General features: G+C 41.4%; 1 protein-coding gene across 2 annotated transcripts; it reads left to right on the top strand.

Moving 5' to 3' along the window:
- Positions 1 to 9262: 9262 nt before the first annotated feature.
- Positions 9263 to 17837, top strand: LOC131460128 (hepatoma-derived growth factor-related protein 3-like). 2 transcript variants are annotated; one of them, XM_058630447.1, is made up of 6 exons: positions 9263 to 9569; positions 10920 to 10996; positions 11555 to 11693; positions 11997 to 12158; positions 14403 to 14532; positions 15402 to 17837. In XM_058630447.1, coding segments are annotated over exons 1-6 (594 nt in total). In that variant the 5' UTR covers positions 9263 to 9485; the 3' UTR covers positions 15404 to 17837. The 2 variants fall into 2 exon arrangements, with proteins under 2 accessions (XP_058486430.1, XP_058486429.1); XM_058630446.1 differs by having other exon boundaries at positions 9264 to 9569; positions 14403 to 14537.
- The last annotated feature ends 99 nt before the right edge of the window (positions 17838 to 17936 follow it).

Raw genomic sequence — 17936 nt, 5'->3', positions numbered from 1 at the left:
TGTATAGAGACAGGTTTAAGTGCCTTGGTGGAACTCACATTCACCTCCATGTTCAGCACTCTCCCATGGCCTCTTCTCCATTTTCGGCAGCCAGAAAAAAGCATGTCATTGTGAACCCTGACCCTACCCTGATCCACATCCACTCTCCACCAGGAAGCCAAACACATGCCTGAACAATTAACTCCTGCACTGCCATCAATTTAGCCCAGAGGGAAGAAAAGATTGAGTCACCCAGGTTCAGGCACAAAAAATGGGTAAAAACATATGGATAAAAGGGTTTTCTTGATAAAGAGCGAGCGAAAAATGTTTTTCAGTTTGCTGCAAAGTAACTGTCACTGGAGTGACAAGGAGACACCATTGAGAGCCTCCGTTCATTCAGCCAATTTGTCTGAACTGTTCAACAAAGAATTACAAGGAGTCACGGGGGTTATGTTTATCTTGAGACCAGAAGCTGCCTTAAAAGCCACAGCGAATTTAAGCGGCAAGTGCGTCTGCTTCATAAACTTGTGATGTTGGCTCTCCGTATTGATTCTTGCTCAATGCAGCAGCCGATGGTCAGCAGGAGGCCGATGGCGGCGTGACCCCGCTGTCTGTTCATGTCACACTGAATCAGCTCCGGCTCTTTATTGGGGCTCTGACTCGTAAATTACACCCTTTGGATTAAAAAGGAAACACCGGCACAGTCTTAACCGCTCATCAAACTAATTTCAATTTCACCGTGGTGGCTGAAGTAACTCATCACTTTGAGAATATACAACAGGTTAATACGCGCCCCCCCCTGGGTCAACTCTCAAATACTAATGAGTCAAGGACGCTGAGATCCCCTCACAGGGATCAACTGGTTTCACTGTATAAACCACAGTCAATTTCCCAGTAGTTTTCAAAATGTAATTGCCATTAAATCTGTGTTTAATCACCTTGCTTTGTAAACGTCCCCAGCATCAGTGTGAGCTGGCAACAGTCTCCTCCATGCAAGGACATTACACTAACCGCTGTTGGCAGAACACCTTTTTTGGGGGGCAGTCTCTGTTTGATGTCTGGCAGAATGTGCATAAAACACCAGCCAGAACAAACATGGAGGACGCCCCCCCCCCCCCCCACACACACACACACACACACAGACATAAAATAAAGAAGCGAGAGCAAAGAATCATAAGGGATGAAAATGTCACATAATGACTGAAGCCAAAGTTCCACATGCCTGTACAGCTCAACAACGGGCAGCAAAACTTGTTTGGTGTAATTTTACAGAATTGTTAAAATAAATGACATATACAAACACCTATTACAACATGATAACTGTCACTGTTATCTAACAAAATGATGATTAGCTGATTAGCAGATTTTATTCTGTGTTCTACTAAAAAAAAAACAGGTTTAGCATTGCGCTGTGTGATACCGTTCATTCAATTTAATTGTGTTTAAGTATTTAGTTGAAGAAAATTGTTTTTTTCTCTTAATGTTAAGATTTCTAGGCCAAAAACCGATGAAGCCGTGATTCGGGAACGAAGGCCCCTGGACCCTCTTGGGTTTCAGCCCCAACTGTTTTCAACATCCGGCTCTGTCCCTGGATGAATGATAGGGACTGATTTCAATGTATTATTATGTTATTTATTCTTTATTCACTGTTTTTTTTGTGTGTATTTTAGGAATATTGTTCATATTCTAATTGGGGAGATAATATTGTCTGTATCAAAACAAAGAAGGATCGTTAAAATGCCATTGTACAAACTGAAATGTGTGAGCTCATGTATCTGGACTTATTTATGTGTCAGAAATGAGCAAATAGTCTGGTTATGAATGTGGTTCTAGGTTTAGGCTTAGAAAAAGATGATGATATGTCCCCCTTATGTTGTTATGTTTGGTCTCACCCTGGTCTTGCATCGTGGTCTGAACATCACAGCTCTGTAGAGAAGTTGGTGACGATGTTGCTTTGATAAATTGCCACCTCTGAGGGACAATGTCTGTCTGAAAACGGTCACTTTGCAAATGTTGACGTGACAATTTGGTAAATTTAAACATATTTTCTTTCAAATCCAACCCTCGCTTTTGTCTCTTACTGGTTTTCACTTTATTTCCTGGCACGCACTGATCGTTATATAATATCAACAGTGTTAACAGGGACAACACTGCTTGCGTTGAATGTCCACAGCTTGTGCACCTCCGCTCTCTGAATCCCTTTCAATTGCTTTCTCTTTTCTTCTCCTTTCCCCTTCAACTCCCCACCCTCTTTGTCTTCTGACCCCTTCCCCCACCGCCTGCCAATTAATGCCAATCAGGCCAGCGGTGGACTGATGTGGTGGGGGGGTTTGGGACTGGGACCACCTGGCTATCGCTCACAGCTGGCCTCTCCTCTCTACCTGTCAGGACCAGGCCTCTCAGCACCCAGGGTTCTACACTCTGGAGGAGCTGGAAGGCTGCGCCGCCGACGGAGTGTTGACTATGGTTTATTAATGACATTTTCTTTCACTGTGTGTGTGTGTGTGTGTGATAATTTTTCTTTCAGGTTTCTCACTTTTTTTCTGTCTGTCCTTCTCTCTCTTTTTTTTTTTGACATTTTTGACAAGTGCCAGATTATTTTTGAGACAGTTCTGTTTTTAATACAGGATTACAATTAGGATAAATTGGACATGTTGTGTTGAATGTTTATTTTTCCTGTCACCAGCAGGGTCACTGATGTAAAAACACAGCAGTAGCTAGACCCAGAAACCCCTGTGTGTCCATATGAGGTGCACATTATTCTCTAGTCATACTATAGAATAGAATAGAATAGAATAGAATGGAATAGATCTTTATTGTCATTGCACACTAAATTGGATACAGTCCTACCAGTGCAACATCTGCTTTTATAAAATCTCCGTATAAGACAGGGGTGTCAAACTTGCAGCCCGTGGGCCACATGCAGCCCTGCAATCGATTTCATGCGGCCCGGCCACTTAAATTATTGATTCACTTTGCATCATGAATGTTTTTTAGAGCGTGAACTTTATATATCATTCTGTGTGCAAACAAACACTTTTATTTTGAAATGATGCAAACATATCATCAAGATTGAATATTGTGGTTTCATTTTAAAGCTCATTTTGCCCACCCCTTCAAAACAGTTGTGGGTTTTTCTTTTGTTGACTTGCCCCCACCTGACCAGACATGAACCTCATGTGGCCCCCAGGCCATTTGTATTTGAGACCCCTTGTATAAGCTATGCTTAGAAAAAACCACACATCTCTAAAAACATTGCATTACAAAGTCCCTTTAAGCAGCATTTAGGACACATTTGTAGAATGCAGAGTGAGGGGCGTGTCACATGCAGTGCATCTTTTGTGTGTACAGATTTGGTCTCAGACGCACGCGCGCACGCACAAATGACACCCACGCGTTGCAACGTGTCTTTTTCTGGGTGTATCCTCATCGTGCTGTGATGAGTCGGAATGCAGCGACTGCTTTTCAGTGGGTCTGATCTTCTGAAGTCCCTGAATCATGCACACAGTCGTGGCGATGCACTGTAGTGGTGATAGTCAATTGTCTCCCAGATTGTGCTCGTTGTGTTTTCCATGCTTGTTTTTTAGGCACTGTGTTTAAATGAGCCCTGACACAGTTCCTTTGTGTCGTAAAAACATTAATCCTTCCAGGTCCAGGTGGCCGAGAGAGTAACATAGTGAAAACAAGGCTCGGATCAATATAAACATGAACTGTGTCATTATTTCTAGCACAATTACACGCTATTATCACTAGGCAGCCATGTTCTTGGGAAGAGTAAGTGTTTGTGACTTGACACATGATGGGTTCTGTGTGTGTGTGTGTGTGTGTAAGAGGGAGAGATGACAACTGAAGTTGTCCTATCACAGTGTCTCCTATCGCAACTGTCTCACTGTCACCCGGGAGTCTCCTGCAATCGTCCATTCTGAAAGTCAAGATCCTTGTAGAAATTGTGCCTGATCTCTGTGTTTAATAATGCATCTTCATTTCTTTCTCTTTTTTTCCTGTAATGTAAAAAAGCTGGCTTTTAGTAGCGTTAGTGGGACAGTAATGCCACCTGACAATCACTCCCCACAGTCTTGACTGTGGCCTGCAGGAAGAGAGACAGACTCCTTGTGATTGACAAGGACAAAAAGAGGAGTAGTCCCACTTCTGTTTTTGAATTGTCAACCGCAGTCATGGGATTTGAGAATGAAGGATGAAACTGTGACTTTGACTAGAAGAAACAAAGGGCTTGAGCATGACATGTGTGATTACATTATCCAGGAAAGTCATTTAGGGCGCCAAGGTAAGAGGCAGTCTCAACAGGACTTTCAATTATTTATAACAGTGGAGAGAGTGGGTACCTTCAAGGCCAAACAGCTTACCGCCACTTCAAGGAAGATGTATTCTCAGATACTTCCACAACGTCAACCGGGTAGAGTCACAGGGAAATGCTTTAAAGGGAGAGTTCGGGGTATTTGAAGTGTGGTTTCATGAGACACTTGTACCCCATTCCTCATGGGTTTGCATATCCTGGGTATATGTTCAGTGTGAAAGGGGTTACAGTCAGTGCTGGCTGTGCAGTGTGTGTGTGCACAGACCATCCTGAGACACAGACGCTCATTCTCAGCCAAACTAAAGGAAAACTGCAACTGGTTAAGTTGAGAGAGTACTGAAATATTCTACTCAAGTAAAAGTACCACTATTTTTGATAGTACTGGTCTAAAAATGTAGCTTGTTTAAAATGTACTCGGAGTAAAGGTTACTTAGTTACTTTTTTACCAAGGTTCTTTCTTGTGTCGTGCAAAAAGGACAAGGAGACACAATTCTCACATGCATTGTTTTTAATTAAAGGCAAACCTTTACAAATTAAAGTGCTGACAAAATAAAGTATGTAAACACATAATGTATCAGTCAAAATGGGTCAAAGGTCACAAATGCTTTCACTTTGTCACTCACTCTGGGACCTTAATTAGCACCAATTCACCTGTCCTCTGTCCTCATCATTCACCTGTCCTCACCTTTTTTTTTACTCAGTATTGGATGTGATTTAAAACGTAGCGATAAAATTGACTTTAAAAAGTATAAGACCACAAAAAAAACCTACTCAATTTCAGTATAACACAAGTAAATGTAATTCCTTACTTTCCACCTCTGGTTTCATCTCACCCGAAGACAGCCTTTTCTGCCTGGAAACTGAAACGTGTGTAAGACACTCACTCGCTCACTCTCCCACACCAAAGTCTGCAGACAAGATCAACACTGTTGCCTTGTTTAGTGAGTTTGTGTCACTTAGGCAAATCTAAGCAAAAGAGTTCAAAATCACAAAAGAACACATTTTAACTCTGTGGTATAGACACAGCACTGGATTGACCACTCCTGTGAGCAGTGATGTGCAGGGAATATGTACAAAGCAACACAAATTAAACTTTCAGCCAGAAAAGGCCAGATATGTTCTCAGGGTATGGATAAGTGAAGTGAGCCTCCATAATCTCAGGCTGGTTTTCAGCACAGGTGGCAGACGCAGGAAACCTCATACAGCCACAATTAAAAAAAAAAAACAACTGTACACCGTCCAACTTCATTAGATTAAAACCCCACCTGATGTCGACCTATCACGACACTGACAGACCACAATGTTCCAAGAGGCTTTTAATCAATAAAAGTGTAATACAGTCCCAATATGAAGCCCGTGGACACTTAGCTACAGCAGCCTGACGTATTGTTGTTGTTGTTTTTTTAAAAAAACAGCACATTACCTTTGAAATCCAGCACATTTTCAACACGTGGGTTTCATTCAATAGCTGCTGGGGAGGTGAATACGTACCCCGCTGCTTCCATTCTTAGCTCAATGATTAAGTCCCATGGTTATTATGCCTCACTTACACTGGGCAGGGGGAAAAAACGCAGCTTGGGAGTAAAGTTCAGTATGGAGATGTAGTGGTGTAGCCTTACTAAGAATAAGAAATACACCCACACACACACATACACAGTATACATGCTGCAAGGACCAACGCATTATCATTAAATGAACACAGTGAAAACATACAGTCATTTAAATGCGGGAGAAACAAACTGAAGGAAAAAAAAAATCAGACCCTTGCAGTTATATTTAATCTACTATCATTCAATAATCCCAAATGGTCTGTTTGTGCACTGGATTTTACCAGATTATAACCCCATTTTGCCAAATTTGAATGATTAACAAAGTCAATAAGGGTTTGCGATATGATATGGTTACGATACACTTTATTGTCCCCGGTGGAATGTTTCTGTTTTGGGCTGAGCCGTGTTGACATACACCTCAGTCAATACATGAAAGCTACACACGTCACGGTTAATAATTACATAAATACAATAAGAACATCACGGCAGCATGCAGATCAGATCCCTCCTCCTCCTCCTCCTCCTTCTCCTCTGTGGCTCTTGCTGAGGTTGCCCTCATATTTTTCCCAGTCAAAGGGTTTTTTTGGTGGAGTTGTTCTTTAGCCAAACTGAGGGTCTGTGGACAGAGGACGTCACTGCATGTAAAGATTGTCGTAAGGAAATCTAGACACACAAGGCCACCGAAAGGCAAATCTGTGAATTTGGGCTTTACAGATTAAAAAAAAAAAAGAAAATGTTATTTCAGCTGATTAAAAACTGCCCAGTGTGGCTCTCATATTTATATTTGATTAATTAGTCAAAGTGGAATATTTTATTTGTTCTGATGAGATAAAATAAGGACAGATGTCTTCTATTAGCACATCTGTAGCGTTTAAAATGCATGGCACAGAGACATACTGTCCTAAATATAAATACATCTATAACAGAAAAAGAGAATAACAGACGGCTGTGTATTTACTGTGAATCTTACTCACACTGGGTGAATACACAGCAGGAAGAGTGAGATTGTTTCTTCGCCTATTTATCCCCAATTTACTTTCTTTTATTTGTATGATGTGATTTGTGTAACTGCTGGATGAATCACGATGGGACACACGCACGCACGCACGCACACACACACACACACACACACTCACTCTAAAGCCATGCTCGGTGGGCTGCAAATACAGTGTGAGCGGATGTGAAAAGTATCGCTGGCACAGTCGCACACTCTTACTGCGAGTAGCATCGCGGACAGACACCCATACCAGATGCCATGTTTGCCCTGAGCTCAGAGGCATCACCGCGAGGGGGGAAAAGCCAGTGCGGGGAAATAAGCACCTGTCATGTGCCAACTGAAGTGTTAAGTGCACAAATTGTGGAGGCGAGGGTGATGTTTCCGCAGGGGTGACAGCTCTGGGTCTGGGTGCCATGTCAGGCCCTGGCATATCATGCAGACCCCCCACCCCCCTCCCCCCTCCCCCCTTCATTTTCCCTCTAGCCCACCCTGGACCCCACCGCTTGCTGAGGGGCACAATGGCAACTATTATTTACTGGATGTCTGCCTCATTTCCTCATATTCATCCTGGCTGGCCCTCACAGTGCCACGGGGGGTTTGTTGCACCCTCCTCCCTCTTGTGTCATCGCTGAGGGGCGACGGTGGCAAAACAATCTCTGGCGAAACATTTAGATCATTTATTCAGCGCGCCGGGTGTCAGCCGCAAACCAAATTGCCCACGTTTGTGTGCGCCGAGGTCCTCTCCGCGTGCCTCTCCCTTCAGGTTGAGCATGAATGCGAGCCATGCAAGGTGTATCGGGCTGGGGTGTCAGAGGGCCTTTTCACAAACTAACACTAATGCCACGTGAAGGTCTTCCCGTGAACAGTGTGAAAGTGCAAAATGTATGATAAATTGAGCGTGCCGGGGGAGCTTTACGGCTCTGAGGCTCTGTGGCTGGTCGCGGGCATTGTTATGACTGTGGCTATTTAGGATCATGGGAGTTGACAGTGTGCTACTGGCAGCCATGTAAGCCAGATTTATCCAAACTGTGTGAGCAAGAGGGAGAAACACACAAGTTTCGAAATATCCCCGAATTCAACTGAACTTCAAGGACACCAGAAAACACCAGTGACCCAGGTTACAAAAAAGCCTTATCTGAAAACGGTGACAGTGCCTTAGAAATGCCCTCTTTCACTCATCTGACCACCTGTCGTCAAGGTGCTTAACAGAGGTTTGAATAAAGGAAGACGTGGGGCCAGACAAATAGCACGGGAGACGGCAGGTAATCGTTTTAGGGCTAATGGTTTCCTGATGTTGAAATAGCGGTACATGACACTCGCTCAGCAGTCCACAAATATCTACAGGAGACAGATGAGGACCGTGAGAGCCAGCGAAGGAGGAACCCTCGTGCATTTGTCTTTGCCTTTGCTGCCACCCACTGTACAAACTCCTCTACCCAAAGCCTCAAATCACAGTCATCATTTTTGAGATTGGATTAATAATTATACATATACAATATGTGAGGACAAGATGTGTTGTTCAAGCACTTTACATTACGTGATTGTATCATCATTGTTGTTCTTTTAACCATGTTTCCTATTTAACTGTTTTTATCTATCTATCTATCTATCTATCTATCTATCTATCTATCTATCTATGTCTCAAAACATGGCTAATACTAAATATGTTCATAAGCAATATTTTATAATAATAATACATTTGGTTGCATTTATCACGTCATTAAATTAAGTCATATATAATATGCTTGCTTAGTGTTTTAAGTGCTTTAATTACAGTTGTCCATGTTGTTATTTACTTAATTTTTGAATCTGTGATTATTATTGCAGTATCACAATGGAATATTGTGTTATAATTCTTATGATTATTTAGTTTTCCTCCTCCTGACCAGACTAGACGCTTATTATTGGCCCCCAGATCATTTCAGTTTGAGGTTGACCCCTGCTTACCATTTTTCGTCATAGACTTCATGTGTGAAGTTTTGTGTCCGTGTGCCACCTAGTGGAACACTGTGCAACTGCAAATAAGATTCTCCAAATAATAAAAGTAAAACACAATATAATTGAATTTATAAGGTATATTATAGAGTGGCTATAGTTGTTTAAAGGGCAAGTCCAGAAGAGATAGATATGTGTGGTTTAAACAAACATTTCATTTTGCACTGGTAAAAAACAATAATACAGTAGTAATAATAATTGGTATTGTTATTAATAATAATTATTAAGAAATATGAACAGTAGTTGGTTTTTGGGTCAAAACATTTTTTTTGATTACGTCATAAATAGTAAATATAATAAACTATATAGGTCAGCATCACTTTCATTGTTTAATTCAAAGATCGGAAGTTAGATTTTTCAACACTTAACAGGCTTTACGTTCCAGGTAATGTTCAACTGTAGCCATTCTCGAAGACGTTTACACCTGAATTTGTGCGTAAGCGGAGGGGGGGAGCGCTTCCAGGCCCCGTTTTCCGCTTTTTTCTTTTTTTTTCTCTCTCTCTCTCTCTCTTTTTTTTAATTATTTATTTCCCGAGTAAACTGCAGTGTTGATATAAAAACACTGATGGTGGATAATTTACAGGGCCCCGGGGAGATTTCAGGATTATAAGGTCATCTTTCTCTCAGCTGCTGCTCTGAATCCAAAGACATGGCTCGACCACGGCCGCGGGAATACAAGGCGGGAGACCTGGTTTTCGCTAAGATGAAGGGATACCCGCACTGGCCAGCGAGGGTGAGTGCGAGCTGCGGCCGGGCTGTGAGCGCAGGGAGGCGGGGTTGATTTACACCACGCAGCCGCTGCTTCGCTGGAGGAGCGGGGGAAGAGATGCTGCCTGCCCGGGCTCCACGGCCACATTATTTCATCTGCGTGTTTGTTCCACACTGTAATCTGCTGTGAGCCTTTGTTTCCCAGCAGGTGTAGACATTTTAAATCATAACTGTAACTGTTTTATGACTAGTGTTAGTATTAGTATTATTAGAGCCACACTCTCTGCGATTTATTCAGCTCTGATTTGAGTTGTAACGTAATTTTTATTTATTCATATTTGTTTTACTAAGCAGGTCAGTGTGTGTGTGTATGTGTGTGTTTTTCTGCATTTAGCTGTCAGTCATGGAATAAATGAGCCAGTGGTTGACCTCAAGTAACCCATCTGGCTCATTTGCCATAAAAGATGCTACAGTACACTTACACCACAGCCACTGACCTCCGTCATATTCTCTGTCATCGTCCACGAGCCATGTTCGCTCAATTTAAACGTGTGGAATTAACAATTACAGATATCCACATCATAATCTCTACCAGTGGTGGACAAACTCTTATCTATAATTCATGTTTGACCAGGCAGAATGAAGGTTAAATATATATATATATATAAAGATGTCTATAACCTGATAATACATGTCTACAGTAAAATAATGACTATCCCTAATTACACGTTGAGATATCTATAGCTTCACATTGAATATAGTAAAAACAGATCATTTTACATATTGAAAAAGAACAATATAGATTCCTTGAGGTCATTTTAAGGTAACTCTAACTTAATGTATAGTCAATGTAGTGGCATCCGGAACTTAATTGTAGATATTTCAAACTGGAAGTATGGATAGTCATAATTTAGACGACAAACCTGCATGTTCTCTGGGTTGTCCGGCTTCCTCCCATGGTCCAAAAAAACATGCAGAGGTTTATTGAACACTCTCAGGTGTTGAGTGTGAGAGTGAAGGATTGTTTTGGCTCTATACATTGGCCCCGCGATGGACTGGCAAGGCGACCTGTCCAGGGTTGTGACCCCCACCTTTCGCCCTGTGTCTGCTGGGATTGGCACCAGCTGACCCTCATGTGGAGCATAAAGTGGTAGATGATGAACGAATGAGCACAAACCCCCGTGCTACGTCATCTAAAATGACAATTGACGCATATCCGAAATGTCCGGAAAGCAGCCTGCCATAATGGATTTGCCATCATTGTTTAGTACATTATCTCAGGCCTGCATCATCCAGGGTAATGTACTGCATGTCGTGTGAGTAAGATGATAAATATTCATATCAATAACAGTTGTTATTTATGTTGTCCGTCCAGATTGATGAGCTTCCAGAGGGCGCAGTCAAACCACCTGCCAACAAGAACCCCATCTTCTTCTTCGGGACCCATGAAACGTAAGCACCTGTTTTTTTATGTAGCAGCATGCTGTTGTTTACATGGGAAACAGCTGTTTATTGAAGGTTAAACAGTCTCTGCTCTACTTGAAAAAACCTAATTTTAGTATGACACTTATACACACTTATGACACTTATGGGTTATGACGGAAGTCACTCCAGGATTTGGTCTCAACTGAAATAGTATGATTTGACCCTGGAGGTGAATGGCTGAACTTCCTGTGGAAATGCAAGAGGCAATTCAAAAATGTGGACGAATGGATGAATTGATGGATAATTCTTCTCGTTACAATAAAAAAAACATAGCGTGAATAAAAGTAAAGTCAACAAATGTCATTGTCAACAAAAATGTTGGTTTGACAGTTTTTACCTCAGCCGCTCCATCATTTGCTCCAAATATTGATGAATACCTGAACTCGGAAAATGAAACATGACATTACCTCTGTGTGCACAAACACATTTTTTATATAATAAATGAATTGCCTAAAAGCAGTGCCTCTCTCTTTGTGTGTTGCTCCGGTTTAGCAGAAGTGGTAAATGTCTCTTTCGCTTCTGTAGTGCATTCTTAGGCCCCAAGGATCTCCTGCCCTACAAAGAGTACAAAGACAAATTTGGCAAGTCCAACAAGAGGAAAGGCTTCAACGAGGGCCTGTGGGAGATCGAGAACAACCCCAGAGTCAAGTTCACAGGTTATCAGGTCAGTAGGTGTTATCGGGTCATGGAAGCTGCCGGTAAAGGACGGATCTGGGGACGCAGATAAAAGAAAATAAATGGTTAGGCTGTAGCGGCGGGTCCAGATCTTTTGAAAGAAACAGTTGTTTATCTTGTCAGATGGGCTGTATTGTGGGCTGTTTGAAGCAGATAATGCCTGACTATGAAAGCTGGAGTCATTCGTGTCAACTTTCATTCTCACATGTGTAAATTAGAGGTGAGACTTGCTGTGTAAGTCTCAGCATTTCCTTCTTTCAGTTCTTCAAAACAAATGTTTGACATGTCACAGGCCATCCAGCAGCAGAGTTCCTCAGAAACAGAGGAAGGGGGGAACGCGGCTGACGGCAGCAGTGAGGGCGAGGAGGGCGACTCTGTCGAGGAAGGAGACGACAAGGAAAAGCTGAAGGAAGACAAGACCGGATCCAAGCGGAAAAAGACGGCCTCCGCCAAGGTACTGTACTTCAGCGAGTGAGAATAAATCTATCAGGTTGACTTTACGATAAAGATTGACATCGTCAAGTAGCACGTGAAGGCCCACGCGATTGGTGTGGTGGTTACCAGGTTCATGGCCTTTCTGCATGGAGTTTGCATGTTCTCCCCGTGTGTGTGGGTTTTCTCCGAGTTCCTCCCTGTCCAGAAACATGCAGTATGGGGATTAGGTAAATTGGACACTCTAAATTGACCGTAAGTGTGAGAGTGAATGGTTGATTGTCTCTATGTGTCCCTGTGATGGACTGTCCAGGGTGTACCTCTGCCTTTCTGCGACCCTCAGAAGATACAATGGATGGAAGTTGCACATGCACAACTTATCTTGGTGAACTCACTCTCATTATTCGCGTCACAGCAGTTGATGGACGCACATGAATGCGCGTTTCCTTCCAGACGTGGATTAGGATTCAGGATTTTTATTAATACAAATGGTAGAGTCCAGTGCATTGACACTAGTGTGAAACTGAGCGATCCTGTCAGGGTTTTTTCCTCTCTGAGTGTTCTCTCTAGTTCATTTTGACTTCAAAGACACTGTATTGGTTGTAAACAGCAGGGTTAGGTTATCACCACTGACGGTTTGAGTCCGCGCCTGATGATGATTTGATACTGATACGGTTTTGGGATATTTCACTTCCAGTGTCAGCTTTGCTTTGGACGTAAATGAGATGATTGGAGAACTAAAATCTTTTTTCTTCATCATTTTAAATCAGAAATGAAATCAAACATTTGCCCTTAGGCTTGGTGGTGCTCTCAGTAGAAGGATTTAGTTTAAATATTTTTTTTAAAGCAGTCGATTTCCTTAATTTTTTGTGCTATTTCTCCATATTGTGTGAACCCAGACTTGTCAGTTTCTCATATAAACTCTCTCCTGATCGTCTTTATTGATCGTCAGTCACGTCTGGATCGTCTGTATTCATACGTCCTCAGAATTCCGTGTTTCGGGGAGGGCGCGCTGCAGAGCTGAGCACTGCTACACTGTGTTACTGTAATAGTGCAGAAGCCATCACTGCTGTAAATGGGAGCAGGTTGAAAGAGTCAAACGTGTCCTGCTCATCACTTAGCAACCACTGTTGCCTGGCAACTGGGCTCCATTACGCACAGCACATGTGGTGCATCTGAAGGAATGTGACGCCGTCCGGGGCGGTGTGTGTGAGTGTGTACATGTATCAATAGCTTTGTGAGGACCAACAAAGGTACAAACCTACCTTTGTATGGTCATTTTGTCCGACTTCGGATAATGGTTAAGGAATGTAATATGATTATGTTGTGTCCTCACTAAGAGATAAACACAAGTTTGTTTGTGTGTGTGTGTGTGTGTACTTGGAAGTGGAAGTGGATTAAATGTGATCATCACTGTTGATATAAGTGTTCATTGACAATCCCTCACTTGCCTTTCACCCCCAGCCTCCTCACACACACATACACACATTCACTGCTGTGTCGAAGCAAACAACTGCAGCTTTTCTACTACTTTACATAGTGTGGCACACCAGCACAGATGTTAACAACCCCTGGGTTGATATGTCTCTCCTTTCTGTCCCTCTGCATGTGTGATGGTTTGCAGGTGTATGCCTGTGGGTGTTTAGGTGGATCCTGGGAGCTGATTGGTCCAGCAGATGTCTCATGCTTGTTTTAATAAACCTTTCAAATGGTTTGTTTCCTTTGTTGCTGGTAGTTTATTGGGAGTTTGGAAACGGTTGTGTTTTTTAAGTGTGGTCATATATATGATATAGTCATGGAAAACATGGCCCAAATGCCTTGTGTTCCCCACTAGGCATTTGGGCTAGTAACCAGAGTGTCACTGGTTCAAATCCCAGGACAGGTCAAGGCCTGGGATGCCCCTGAGCAAGGCATGCAATCCTCCACTGCTCCTGCACCCTGCTTGTGTGTGTTCACTTCACTGTGTGTAATAAGAATGGGTTAAAAGCTCATTCTAATTCAAGGAAAAACTTTTAGCCCCTTAACTATAAACATGTTCTAAAAGTTGCATTACTTTGCCATCATAAGAAGTGTTACAGCCTTAATATATTTGTCATTTTTTTCCAGAAAATCCATTCACAGTACATTTTCTCCACACTGATTTCTGATCACCCCCTTCTCACTTTTGTTGTTTTGTTCGTTGCAACTGATATTTTTATTCTCTGTTAGAAACGAGAATCGTGACAGCACGCGTTGCGGCATCTTGATCTGTGTGTGTCCGTTGCAGAAATCCTCCAAGCTGTCCAGGATCTCATCTGCAGAGGATGACATGGAGAAGGACAGCAAAGACGATGACCAGAGGAGTGGCTCAGAGGGAGGAGACCCCGACAATGACATCATCAAAAACACCACCGACTGTAAGGTGGGACTCAATCTGACTTTGTTTGTACTCCAGTAATGCATATATATATATATATATATATATATATAGGAATACAGAAAAAAAATATTGGATGTCCCATAATCTGTCCCAAAATCTCACTTTTTAATTCAATTGCAGCCAAGAGGTACAGTAAATATTCTCACAATGGTGCAAATGCCATATTATTTGACATAATAAACAAGGGACAATAGATTCAATATTCTGTCACTTATACAGTAATATGTACTGTATACATATATATGTATACTGTATGATTCTGATACGTGATCATTTAAAAAAGAAAAAATTAGATAATGATGATTCAGGGCCAATTATTGCATCATTTTCCTGCCTTCTTACCATTTCCTGTTTTACCATCGCTGTTGAATATAAACAACAGAATATGAACTTGCTGGGAAAAATACTCAGACAGATTGATTTTTAATTAAAGGGATAGGTTGATGTTTGCCTTGGAGACAGCATCACTGTCTAAAAGACAGGAAGCTGAAGATGCGGTGCTGAGATTTTTTTTGGGAGTGACCAGGATGGACTGGATTAAAGATGAGGGACAGCTCAGGCTGAAACGTTTGATAAAAATAAGAGAGGCAAGGTTGAGATGGTTTGGTCACGAATAATGATTATATTGGATGATGAGGATGGAGCTGCTGGGCTGGAGGAAAAGAAGGGAAAGACCACAGAGAAGGTTCATGGATGTTGTGAAGGAGGACATTACAGTTACAGTTGGTATAACAGAAGAGGACACAAGATGCAGGCAGATGATCCACTATCTGTTTAGCACCAGTTCTCCATACCCATTCCACTGATTCTAATAATAACTGTGTCTTTGTCGTTGTGTCTCCCCAGAACCAGTTGCTCATAGAAGAACACTGAGTGAAGAAAACATGAAAGGGAAATCCTTCCTTGTAGCTGCCATGTTGGAGAGATGAATCCACAACATGAACTCTCATCAGCACCATGTTCTGGCTGCTGCCATCGTCACCCCCTCCTCTCTGTCCAACTCTTGAGTACGTACTTGTAAGAAAGATGCACCCATACTAATACTGATACCAGTGGATACCAGGGTAAAAAAAAGGGCATTATAACACTCTGTTGTTTTGTTCTGTTTTCATAAATCAAATGCCTCCAGTGATTCTGAATCCTTGTTTATATTTTTAAAGGGCTGTTTCACCCATTTTTTTTCCCACTTGGTCAAATGAAGGATAAACTTAAAATCATTATGATGCTGCTGTGTTTGTTTGTTTAATTCAACCATTTTTTATTATTATTATTTATATTATATATATAAATATATAAACAATTATATTATATTTGCTATTTATTTATTTTATTTTTTTACTCTTAAAACTTGGCAGAATCTTGACAGTAAAGAGCAGCGTAGGGCTTTTATTTCCTTTGAAGGAAGTGATGTTCAATCCCAACTTCCTCTGTTGTTGTGACCACTGTCTCATGATCAAATAACACATTTATCTCTGGAAATTAGTAAAAAAAAAAGGGGTGAAGTGGCCTTTCAATTACATTTTACTGTTATTTAAGGTCCAAAACTCAGAATTTCAGCCAAAATGTCACTGGTATTCATCCACATGCCCGTCCTCATCTTGTGTTATTATAGAACAGTCAAAAAGATGACATTGATTATTGTTTGTGGGTCATTTTAACCGTAGTATGTAAAACAAATCTGTGTTGTGGTAAACCGTACAGTATTGGTGCACTTCTACTGTGTGTGACATGATATAGCATCCTCATGATGACGCGATGGTCATGTCGCACGTACATTGCACAGAGAAGGGGAGGTCGGTCGTGGCAGCTCATCTTCTTCCCAACCCGCCATAAAAACCACAGTGTAGATAACATCAGTCAGTATTTATAACAATGCACACATTGATATCATGTCGCTCACGATCACATGTCACTGTGTACAAACACATTTGATAAGAACGCCATATTAATATGTATTCATAAATATGTGTCCTCCCACTGTCTATGATATATGTTGGGTATTGCGGTGTACTGATGACTCTATAGTTGTAGCTTGAAATTTCTTTTTTTTTTACGAGAATAATTACACGGAGGGAATTCTGGAATAGATTGTAACCATTTATCGTTATCCATCACACTATGTTACCCTTTTATGTAACCACAAAAAGATGAATGGAAATACATAGATAGATGTGAAAGAAGTGTTGTGCACAACTGGGTTACAGGTTGTAACTAAATATTAACAATATATATGTATATTTTACTTTGGCTGTAGGATATAGGTCCACTATTCTACTTGAACTGCTCTAGGTAACGGAAAACGTGACACATCTGTTCTTCTGTGTATCTGTGAAATAGATCCTTTTTATATAGGCATGCTCTGCTGTTGTGCTCCATGTCATTCTTTTTTCTTCTTTTATTTTGAAAGGGTCAGTGAAAGAATACACAATACACACTTTTTAGTTGCCTTGTCTCAGTGTTTAAAGTGATAGTCAAGGTATTTTGAATTGTAGCTGTATGAGTGACTGACATAGTGCGGACTACAGTGTGCGCACATACCTGATGTGCCCCTTTGCACTCAGGAAAATGAAGTTTGTAAAATGTTCACTCTACTGCACCAAAGCCCATAGAGAAAATCTGTGTTTTTAGCTTGAGGGGGACAATGGAGTTTCTGGTCTACTGCTGCCTTGTTGGTTAAGTGTGGGTCACTTGAGTATATCTGAACAAAGGATTTGAAAAACATAAATCACAAAATAATGCATTTGAACTTATAGATGGAGGCAGCTGTGACTCAACAGCCTCTGCAGGGTGCAATGTAACATTACTCGTTTTCTCTATGGACTTTGGTGTGGGAAGTAAGAGGATTATAAAACAAAGCAAACTTGGAAATGGCTGCTTAATGGCACAACAGAGTCCAACATATTCAGATGGTATTATTGACTTAAGTTGTATTTTATAGGGTGAGTGGCTAAAATCTGTCCACACTTGTTTTGTAAGGACACTGCAGCCTGTGAAGACATCTCACAGTATCATCATGCAATGTTGCATTTTGCAGTTGACATAGATTGATAACACCGGACGACTTTTACAGTGGCCTTTACTTTGCTTCACTGTTGTCATGAGAATACATTTTTTTTTCCTGATTATTGCTGAATAAGAATATGTAAAGTCATCTTTTATTCCATTCAAACATGTGTTGTGTTCATGTTAGGATCTTATTTGCATTTTTAAGGTTTGTAACTTAAAGTAAAATGTTTTTGTTGTTTATGGATGAGACTTTTACAATAAACTACTTGGAATGCATACAGGGTTGTGCTGCTCATCACACACAAACACACACACACACACATCTTATATCTCTACTGAGATACACATACAGTATAAAGGATTCCTGTGGGTGGT

Source organism: Solea solea, chromosome 5 (genome assembly GCF_958295425.1).
Source record: "Solea solea chromosome 5, fSolSol10.1, whole genome shotgun sequence".
Classification (NCBI taxonomy): domain Eukaryota; kingdom Metazoa; phylum Chordata; class Actinopteri; order Pleuronectiformes; family Soleidae; genus Solea; species Solea solea.
Note: the sequence above shows the minus strand (reverse complement) of the source record. Positions and strands in the feature narration are given on the sequence as shown.

What these genes read in the sequence shown, in the direction of transcription:
- LOC131460128 (XM_058630446.1), top strand. Translation starts at nt 9,486, where the DNA reads ATGGCTCGACCACGGCCGCGGGAATACAAGGCGGGAGACCTGGTTTTC. An exon ending in TCAAGTTCACAGGTTATCAG is followed by an intron (nt 11,694 to 11,996) that starts GTCAGTAGGTGT and finishes GACATGTCACAG; the next exon opens with GCCATCCAGCAGCAGAGTTC. An exon ending in AAAACACCACCGACTGTAAG is followed by an intron (nt 14,538 to 15,401) that starts GTGGGACTCAAT and finishes GTGTCTCCCCAG; the next exon opens with AACCAGTTGCTCATAGAAGA.